The sequence below is a fragment of the Brachycentrus maculatus genome, unplaced genomic scaffold (genome assembly GCF_059751285.1).
Source record: "Brachycentrus maculatus isolate JH-2025_06_01 unplaced genomic scaffold, ASM5975128v1 h1tg000041l, whole genome shotgun sequence".
Lineage (NCBI taxonomy): Eukaryota > Metazoa > Arthropoda > Insecta > Trichoptera > Brachycentridae > Brachycentrus > Brachycentrus maculatus.
The window spans coordinates 216,614-227,540 of NW_028280795.1; the positions used below are offsets into that span (position 1 = coordinate 216,614).

Here is a 10,927-nt window from a genome sequence, read left to right on the forward strand (position 1 = left end):
ACATTATGTTGCATACATACATTTATCTTTAAAAACTTTTCAACATTACAAATGATGATGGTATGATCATTGATTTATTACTTTTTATCCTGATTTTTTTCGATTCTCGACCAATATTAGATACGAAGAGTGAACGAACAATCCTTGGTTGTTTTTCAGTTTGTTAAATTTTATTTTTGAGCAAAATTTAAGAAATTTGTAGACTGTTTCTTTTCTGCATAATGTCAGCCATTTGCATGAATCATATCATTATTCTAAGAGTATCTGTTATAATGTTTCCAGGATTGTTGAGGAATCGTTACATAGAGATTTATCCTTGTATTTTTAGAAATTCATTATGTTTCTGACATTATTTTCTTTCTTTTTTCAGCCACAATTGAATATTGAAAGTGTCTACTAAATAATGATACATTTAAAGTAATGGTTTAACCTCATCTCTCTGTTGTAGTGATAATAAGATTTAAATGCATATCTTTGGCGAAAATTGAAGAATGATCTCCATGAAAAATGATGACTACGCATTAGACCAAAGAACAAGTCATGAAATTTGACAAAACAGGTCAATTTGATATTTTATCAGTGAAATGTGTCTTATAAATGCATAAAGCAAATATAGTCAGGTTGTGGTTCCGTGGTTAGCATCACGGACTCGGAGTTCGAAGGTTTTACCTGACTCTACCATAACTTCCCTATTTTATTTTATCTTTTCAAATGATTTTTAATCAATAGATATTTCTCATTTTCTTTATGTAGACAAAAAGTCCTTAAAAAATTATTCACCTGCACACGCACTTAACAGAAATTGGCATTATATTTATATGAAGTATGCCTAAGCGATTGGTACTTAAAGAGCATTTTTTCCTACCATTCAATATTTAAAAGTAGTGTGTGAATGTTCTTTTATAATATATAATTAACACTTTATAATTTGCTTCTTAATGAATATATTGTTCATTCAGATATTTAGGTTCGATATAATACTTACCAAAATAAAGTCCTTAATTGTATGAAAAATTAAGCCTTAAACATATTTTTACTATGAATAATATTGTTGTGAACATAGAAAATATATCTTGTCATAATGGTACACTCTTTCGGTGATTCGAATCGGAAAACTGAGAAAGAACAAAATTCCAAGAGTAGATTTTGAGATAACTGTTTTCGTTATATGTATTATTGTTAGTTTAATTTACCTTTATTTAAATATCTAAAGTCATATTTAAAAAAATCCAATTAAAATGTATGAACATCATTTTTATTACTATCCCAGAATCTGCTTCGATGGATAATGTTGACAATGGATCTAATCATTGTTTCTCTATATTCTGATTCATTTAATTTTAACCATATCTTTTTTTTTAATCATAAAATATCTTGCATTTTAATTAATCATCATTAGATCAGTTGAATTGAATATTACAAATATAGTGTTATATTGTATAAATAATTCTTGGTAGTGAGATGCAGGAACTGACATTTCTGAGTTTGAAAAACAGAGATTTGTTTTCATATTTTCTTATTTTGCTGTAGTTGTAGGATAGTTATTTATTTTTTTATAATTTTTTAATCATTTATTTAGTTGCCAACAAGCAAATTTTCCTATCTCCAAAAATAAATAATCTATCCACATTGTTTTATTTCCTTCTTGTACATACATGTGTATATGAAATTGGTTATTGTTTGATATATTGAATAAAATGAATGATCATTCCATCCATGTTATAAAAACCAAAAGACACAAAATGTATATTCTCTCATGCCTATAAATAAATTGCAAGACTAATATTTTCTCAGTTTATTAATGAATTTACCTATGCAATCCGAAGGGAACAAACAAACTAAAATGTACAAATATTGAAAACCACAGTAGCATTGCCAAGTTGGCAATACTGATGTTGGCAAGGGTTTTTTGGAGTTCACGATCTTTTAGTAAGAGTGTTCCAACAGGATCTCAGGAAAATATGGCGACTCTTATGTTGGTACATATTTTCTAGCCGTATTTCCTTGCCTGAATGTGTAAGGCACATCACAATATGAAAGTATTATCCATCATTATGTCACCATGAAACACCACTTGCGCAAATGGAGGTTTTTACCAAACTGTAAAAAATTTCGATGTTTTGTACACACTGCCACTTAAATCCCCATCTTTGAATCCACCTTTTGAGAATAAAAAGTCATGGAATGATGTAATATTTATTATTAAAAAAAAAAAATCGACTATATAAACAACATTTAATTATTCTAGTTTAAAACAATACCAGTAACCTGAAGAAGAATATACTGTTATTAGTATTTTGAAGACCCTTATTTATTTACTTATTTAATACACACTTCGTGAGGCAAAGTAATGGTAAAAAAGGTGGATAAATTAATGTTACATATCGCTCACTCTTTTCAACAACGTCATATATCAAAAATCATCAATTTTAAGTTGTGCATGTTTTCGGAATGCCCAGAAAATTTACTATATCCCAGCAAAAGTGGCATATTTTTAACTTAATATGTATTTACTTAATGTTTACGCTACAGGGCAGAAAGTGTTGTCTGTTGCACAGTAAAAAGTTCAATAAGTGGCTTGATATTTATTTTTAATACAATTTATTATATTTTTAAACTTATGACGTTGTTGAAAGGAGTGAGCGATATGACAAAAATTTGAACAAATTATTTTGGGGCCTTTAAATTCATTTTGTTTTTTGCTTTATTTTTTAAAATATGTAGTAAAAAATATACATATGAAAAGATCTTCTGGTGCGCTGAGAAAAGCAACTTTTTCTGACCTTCACACGGTTGTTGTGCTACACTAAGGCAGATTGTGCACTAAACGGAAGTTTACCGTCCGGCAGTCCAGTTTTTAAAAATAATAGCGACTACGACAGTTTAGCATGATCGAATTTACGCGCAACGTGTTCACGCACTGATCCAAAGAAAGATGGACAAAAGCATAAGCCAATCATCGTTTTATCACGCTAACTGAAGTGCCAGACGGTAATATTATGTGAAGTGCACAAACGCCCAAACTGTATGAAAAGAAAATTAATTTTTTGTTTTGTTTTTTTAACCTGTTAACCGAAGAGTTCACTTTTTAACTACGCAACATACAACGGGCGCGAACTCTTTCACTAGGACATGTCAGTACATAACGCCTGTTGGACGTGTATTCATATATTTTATTCATGCTTAAAATAAATGAAAAGACTATGAAATATATATATTTTTTCATTTATTTATATATAAATCACAAAGGAAAATACAAAATTCCTAACAAATAGAAAATAATTCATGTCGAACATGTTGTGATGACTAAAATTACCTTTGTTGTTGGAAAATATAGGTCCCGCCCATTCCGAAGCGCAACATATATTTACAGGACGTATTCATATGTCTAACCCGTACCCGATATTGTTTACGTTTAACGTATTTATACGTCCCGCCCGGTTAACAGGTTAATTACACTTGACTGAGAGCATATCGCTCACTCCTTTCAACGTCATATATAAAAAATTGTCAATTTTCAGTAATGCATGTTTTCGGAATGCCCAGAAAATGTACTATATTCCAGCAAAAGCCGCATATTTTTAACTTAATATTTACCCGCTACAGGGCAGAAAGTGTTGTTTTTGCATTTTGAAAAAAAGGTATTGTTTACTTATTTTTTTAAATATACTAAATATTTTTCAAATGAAGGAAAAACATTCAGGTTTTACCTTAAAAGATCTGTTGCACAGAAAAAAGTTCTAAGTGGCTTGTTATTTATTTTTAATACATTTTGTTATATTTTTAAAGTTTAAAAACGATGTCCTGAAAAATCAAGTTTTTTAAATATAATATGACGTTGTTGAAAGGAGTGAGCTATATGTCAAACTACAAATCCGTGAATGTTGGCATATTAATGCTCACAGTAAAACAACCATCGTTTGACATTAAAAATTGTGAAATAAGAATCATTGCTGTCCGGGCTGTGAGCCCATTCTGTCGGGGTCCTGGCTGGGGTAGTGCAGGCCCACGGGCGGCGGGGGGGGCCTCCAGCCGCCCCAGGCGAGCGGGGCACCCAGGGCCCCGGGCATGGGGATGGAGTGCACGGGGTGCAGGTTAAAGAAATCGTCCGAGGGCGCGGGGCCGGGCAGTGCGGGGTGGGGGGGCAGGGGCAGGGCGCCCGGCAGCCCCGGCACAGGCTCCAGGGCCCGGCCCGCCTGCTCCGGCTTGTCGCTTCCCTGTCGGCCTGGAAAATGAAATACATTGATTATACTGTGTAATATATTCATTTTCATTTCATTGTGTAATATATTCATTTTCATTTCATTTTTCAGCGGAGAGCTGATCACCTTTCCTTCGTGGGCTAACGATCAAGGTAACACTGTGTTTATATGATGCAGTGCCCTATGCACCATTAGGGTGCGGATAAGGGTTCGAATGAAAAAATGAGACTGAATGACTAAGTGGTGGGTGCAATACTTAGTAAGCCATGTATGTTTTACAACATTTTTTTATAAAATGAAATTAAAATTACAATAATAAAGAAATAAAAAAATAAATAAAAGAAACCGCGAAAGAAAAACAATTAAAAATAAAGTAATTTTTTTTCTCTTTTTTTTCAATGATCAGTACGCTTGGCTACCGTGCTGTCAAAATAAATAGCAATAAATAATTATATAAAATACTGTTTTTTCACTGAAATATTTATTTCATATTACCCTGGAATGGTACTTCCAAAGATGGAAAAGGTAAAATTTCAAAGACAGTTGTGAAAATGCACATGAGTATGCAATATTTGTCTATCCCTACAACCACAAAGATTTGAATATAAAATAACAATACAGTGAAAATGCTTGCAATGAAATCTTTATATGAAAAATTACTTTGAAAATTTCATATTTGCATTTAAAAAAAATCCACATGTTTTTCAACCCGTTATGCGTCTGTTATATGGATAAGCAGTTTGGTTTCTATATTACCTTGTGACCTTCCCCACTTGATGGTAAGTCTCCGCCCGTGAATAACCAGCTTGTTGAAGGTCTTCTCGGCAGCTAATTCAGCAGCCGATCTCGTTGTAAACTGCACAAAGGCGCACTGAGTCCGAGGGACCAACGTCATAGTTCTGTAAATATAAATATTAACATAAAATTTAAAATTGGATTTTCACAAGACGTCTATCTATCTTGCTAAGGCACTATAAAAAATATAAATACAGTGAAACCTCTATCTATCGTTTTTAAAGGGACCTATTGAAATTGACTATGAATGCGGGAAAACAATGAAAGCGGGATTAAGAAGTTTATACATAAGGAGATGCTATAGAGTGAAGATACCATCCTTCCAATCTGAATAACCCAATGGTTATTCAGATGTACCAATGTAGGTTGAAATTCTAAGAGAAATACAATATTAAAATGTAAATAAATTTGTTTTAATAAATGTATGTGTTCAATTATTTAAAAAAAAAAAACAAACTTGAACAGAACCATAAAAATATTAAAGTTTATTGTTTATTTTAAATTAATATGTGATTGACATTTGTTTTTTTTTACTGTTTTATTTCTGTAAGTCAACAGTATATTTTCATCTTTGCAAATAATATTTTTTTTTCAGCATTGAAAGTGTGTAGAAGAAAGTTTTCAATCTTTCAAAGAGTGTGCATGCTTCTGAAAATAAAGATACAGGCAGCAGCTCCTCTTCATCAATATCGACCTCTCCTGCTGTATCTGTCAACCTTGTGTCACATAGGCTTTTGATAGTTTCTATCCCACACGTTGGAATATTGTCATCAAATGTAACAAAATTAAGAATGTAAAAAAAAACAGCCAAAATATGTCAAATATGCAGCGTAATTCAAACGATGAATGCGGTAAAATTGTGATCAAAAAACGAAAAACGATATCCGAGAAAACGATTATTTGAGGAACGATAGATAGAGGTTTCACTGTATTTGTGAATTTTGCATCTACACATTTTCGAGGAATTATATTTACCGCCATGTATTATGTTTCTCCAAATTTTGAATCTAGATAAAAAAGATACACCTAGTGAAACATTATTTTTAAGTTTAAGACCCAAGAAAATGACTTAAAGATATTTCTACATGAACAAAAGAGGAGAGAATAGTTGATTGGTGTTCAGTGATACTTTAGCCTTAACACTTTGTTTGCGGGAAACGCTTAAAAACGTATTTTACATACTGTTGGTAGAGAGTAGGGGGACACTTATATTTGATTACTTTTGTTAGAGCGCGAAAGATGCCAAAAAACATTGTACAGATAGGAATTCAGTTCGCGGTTACTTGTGATTAGTATACTGAGGGTCAGGTGGCAGGCTGTCTGAGTATGAAAAAACCGCCAGCAAACAATGTGTTAAGATAAAAGTATCACTGAATAGCAATTAATTCAACTGACGGATTCTTCAGTTCTTTGGATACGTTGCGCGTACCGATGAGGGATAGCCTGGAACGACTGGTTGTGATCGGTAGCTTGGAGGGGAACAGAGGGAGAGGAAGATCCCCACACGATGGACTGATCAAGTTAAGGCAGCAGCACGCACCTCAGTGGTTGGGTTATAAGGGATAACCTCTGATTATCCCTTGACTGCGCTACGTGCAGCGTCATTGCTTCCACAAGGGTAATGAGGACTAAGATGGAGAAGACATTGACTGCGCTGCACGTAGCGCAGTCAAAGGATAACCGGAGAAGAGTCATTGCTTCCACAAGGGTAATGAGGACTAAGATGGAGAAGACATTGGAGCAACTTACCGAATTTCGCCAAATTGGTAGAAATGAGATCTGAGTGTTTCCTCGGTGATGCCATCGGACAGGTTACCGATGTAGAGGGTGGAGATGGTCTTATCTTCGGGAGGGGGGAGTGCTGGCATGGTCGCAGCACGTCGCATCAGCTTCTCGGCGACTGGATCATTGACACCGTAGTACCTATTTAAAACATTTAGGTCATAAAAGTCACGGTAGAGATCACTCAATAGTTAAATTAGAAGAATTAAATGTATAGAAAAAAATTATCATAGAATGAAATTATTATATATTAGAAGAGAATTTATTATTTTAGCTGGTTTTAAAATAAAACATGTTTCAGTTATATTTTTTTCAGATTATATGATTTTAAAAAAATATATACATAAATATATTTACATATTGTTTGCAACGTTTACGAAGAAAAAAAAAATGTTATGTGCAGGGTGTCCGGTGGCAGAATTAGGATTTCAAATTTAAATAAAAAATAAACTGCAAAGGATGCATATTTTTTCAAAAACTATTACAAAGAAGAAAAGTGCGGATTTAATTTCTTACAAATTATTTTTGTAGACCATCACGTCGGACACACTGGGAACTCTACAGAATTGATTTTAAAAAGTATACTATATTGAATAAAATATTAATTTTATTATAATATCATTCTGTCCGCTTCTGTAGTGTAATGGTCAGCACGCTCGGCTGCCGTTCTGGAGGTCCCGGGTTCGATTCCCAAAGGGGGTAAAATAAATATAAGTGATTTTTTTACTGTAATATTTATTTAATATTACCCTAGACTGGTACCTGAAGCGGAGGGCTGATCACCTTTCCTTCATGTGTAAACGATAAGATAACACTGCGTTTATATGACGCAGTGCCCTATGCACCATTGGGGTGCGGATAAGGGTTTTATTATTATTATTATTATAATATCATTTATATAATATTTATTCAATATTACCCTGGACTGGTACCTGAAGCGGAGGGTTTGTCACCTTTCCTTCATGTGTAAAACGATCAAGATAACACTGCATTTATATAATGCAGTGCCCTATGCACCATCGAATAAGGTTTTCGACTTTGACTATACTACATGAATAATGGATTTGTATTCAATTTTGGCTGTATGGTAAATGTACCCTTTAGAGTAGGATATTTCACACTGTCCATTTAAAGTTATTAATTGTTTTAAAGAATAGATTTCTGAAAAAAGAAACCTGTCTTTGATGTTCTGATCGGCGAGAGGATCGTCGGGGTCCGTGGGCCGCTCGTGGCGATACGGGCACTCCTCCCCGCGGCGACACTCGCCCTTCACCCAGAAGGAGCACACGTGCGGCCGGTTCCTCTTGTAGTACGGAGCCGTGCGGGCCAGCTTCAGCAGCAGCTCTCCGGCCGCTTGCGACCTGCCGGCCCCGCTGGCACTCTGCGACGGGTCCCACGAGGACATCTTGGGAGATCGAGCAACGATAAGTATATCTGGATAGGTCATACTATAGTGGGGATACTTTGATAGGACGTCCAATCGTGAGGACAGGTCATTTAATATTAAGAGAAAGACGTTTAGACATATCATTTAAAAGCAAAGACATTCGAGCTGGAATCATAAACACAACTAAACATTTCTTCTTCATCTTTTAGGACTAATTCCTGTCATTCTCCGGTCCGCTCCTGGGAGGTGGAAGACCAGCTATTCCTCCATCGTTTAAGTGGTCTTCCTGGGGGTCTGATCCCGCTTATGCTGCTATCCGCTGCTATCCTCACCACTCGATCCGAACTCGCTCTTCCCACATGATTTCTCCAGAAACGTCTTCTTTCTCTTCCCCATCGCACAACATCTTCAACATCGCAGATTTTTTTAATTTCAGAGTTTCTAACTCTGTCGCGAAGGGTTAGGCCTGCAATGGGTCATAGTGTCTTCATTTCGGGTGTCGTAAGAAGGCTTTTGGTTAACATTTCTATCCATCTAAAGAGGAAAACATTTGATGGATGTGTACTTCCAGTGCTCATCAATGGATTTGAGATATTTATCATAACAAAACGAATCATATATAAACTCCGGGTAACACAAAGAGTAATGGAGACAAGGATGCTAAACATATCCTTTAGGGACCGACACAAATGTTTGGTTATCCCTTATGGGAAAAGTCCAAGGTAAACAGATGTGGCTCAAATGAAGTGGAACTAGGCAGGTAATATGGCACGTATGTCTGAGGGTAGATGGACGAAAAAGGTACTTGACTGGAGGCCTAGAACAGAATGCAGAAGCGTGGGTAGGCCCCAGACAAGATGGTCCGATGACATTAAAAAGGGGCAGGCATGCACTGGAAGAGAGACGCGTCCAACAGACAACTGTGGAAGTCCAAGACGGAGCCTTTGTTCTATACTGGACAAAAGAAGAATGCTGAATTTACTTGAATTGACTTCTTACTTTCTCAGTTACTTACTTTAAAGTTATTCGGAAATAACATAATAGCAATACGGCTGTCCAAACTCAGAACACAGTAAGGGACATTTTTTTGTAGTACGTTTTTTTTTGCATTTTTGGACCAAGTAGATTCTACTTAGTCCAAAAATGCAAAAAAAACCTACTACAAAAAAATGTCCCTTACTGTGTTTTAAGTTTGGACAGCCGAATACACTTTCATAAAATGGGTAAGTCATTCAATTAATTCATCGTTCATTAAATAGTGAGAGAATTGAGGCTGGCCATTGAATAATTTGAATGATCATTTTCTTCACGTAGATTGAATTCATGGTCCCATGCACCTTTTATAGGGGAGATATTTATTAAACATTTACCTGATTATCCATATTCTGGATGTAATACTCTTTATTGACGTCACTCCGCGGTAGCTCGTCTTGTATTTTCAAGGCGGCATCTCGCACTTGAATAGGCAACCCGTATTCCAAGTCCAGGAGGCAGGTTTGGCACACATTCTTCAACCGGGAGCAAGTTTGGCACACTTCCGTCTTTTTAAAACGCATTCTCGCGCCGGGACACCATCGGAACACGGTGAACGGCCGGGAACATATTTTACATTCCTTCCCATAGCGTTCCTTGGTCTGGAAAAATAATAAAACGACATTTTTTAAATAACGAATTAGTCAGGTTATAATTTTTCAAAAGTATTTATTTAAAAATAACTAACCATACGCAAATACGGGTTGTCTCCAAGGCACGTCTGACATAAAATCGGAAATTCCTGAAAAATAACCAAACATACATGAGATGAGTAAAACCAAAAAAAAGTTTTTCGTAAAACTAACATATGAAAAAGACATTAAAAAATTATCACAAAAGTGTTTTATTTAAGAGTTACTCACGGCATCCTCCCAATTTTGACGATTATAAGTATTAGTCGTTTTAGACGTCGCCATGACAGATGGAAGGAGAAACAATACTTGTTTATGGTAAATGCGGTCATAGACGGATATACTGAAAGCTACCAACTTAACATTTATTATTATTATCATATATATTTTAAACAAAGGTAGGTACTTATTTAGAAAAAATATTCGGGGTTTATAATACTGTCAGGATTTGAGTTTGATAATTGAAAAAATGATTTAATCACTATATAGATGTTAACTTATGCCAAGAAACAATACTAGCAATAAACAATTGTTGAAATAATAGGAAAGAAGGGTAAAACAAATTTATGAGGCGAATGTAATTGGAAAAAAGAGCAGAGGAAGACCAAGAAAAACATGGCATGATCAGGTATGCCAAATACTTGAAAGTGATCAGGTGAGAAGTCGTAATAATCGGCGGGTATGTACAAGGAGATGCATGAACGTAGAAAAGGCGAAGAATGTTTGCAAAGACAGAGTGGTGTGGCACTCTATTCTCTCTGCCTACCCCTGCGGGGAAGCGGCGTGGTGGTTAGTTAGTTAGTTTAAATAATACAGGCAGGTGTATGTTGTTTAAATAAAGAGTAAGCTTTATGTAGGAGCATGAGCAGCTGTAAGCATAAGTATTGGCGCTAATTACATTACATATTATAATACATATAAATCCGCTACACAAATACATTTGAATAAATAAAATAGTTTCATTTAATTATATTCAAGCATTATATAAATAATACTTTATTTTATGAAATTTTACTTATGGTACAAAATCAAAATAAGAATTCTTATAAATATAAGTTCTTTTTTAACACATTATAATGAGATTCTGTAATTTGATT

General features: G+C 34.8%; 1 protein-coding gene across 1 annotated transcript; it reads right to left on the minus strand.

Annotated features, from left to right (window-relative positions):
* Positions 1 to 3,209: 3,209 nt before the first annotated feature.
* LOC148312415 (pre-mRNA-splicing factor RBM22-like) lies at positions 3,210 to 10,160 on the minus strand. Its single transcript, XM_088277312.1, has 7 exons — positions 10,062 to 10,160; positions 9,887 to 9,940; positions 9,537 to 9,800; positions 7,955 to 8,184; positions 6,747 to 6,920; positions 4,959 to 5,101; positions 3,210 to 4,225 (listed from the first exon to the last, which is right to left on the minus strand). The coding sequence occupies exons 1-7, from the start codon at positions 10,113 to 10,115 to the stop codon at positions 3,948 to 3,950; spliced, it is 1,197 nt and encodes a 398-aa protein (XP_088133438.1). The 5' UTR covers positions 10,116 to 10,160; the 3' UTR covers positions 3,210 to 3,947.
* Between the last annotated feature and the right edge of the window lie 767 nt (positions 10,161 to 10,927).

Bases quoted from the DNA above. Each gene is read 5' to 3' on its own strand.
- LOC148312415 (XM_088277312.1), bottom strand. From the start codon at position 10,115: ATGGCGACGTCTAAAACGACTAATACTTATAATCGTCAAAATTGGGAG. The intron at 5,102-6,746 runs GTAAGTTGCTCC...TTATATTTACAG, and splicing joins TACCAATTTGGCGAAATTCG to AACTATGACGTTGGTCCCTC. The intron at 4,226-4,958 runs GTAATATAGAAA...TTCATTTTCCAG, and splicing joins CAAGTGGGGAAGGTCACAAG to GCCGACAGGGAAGCGACAAG.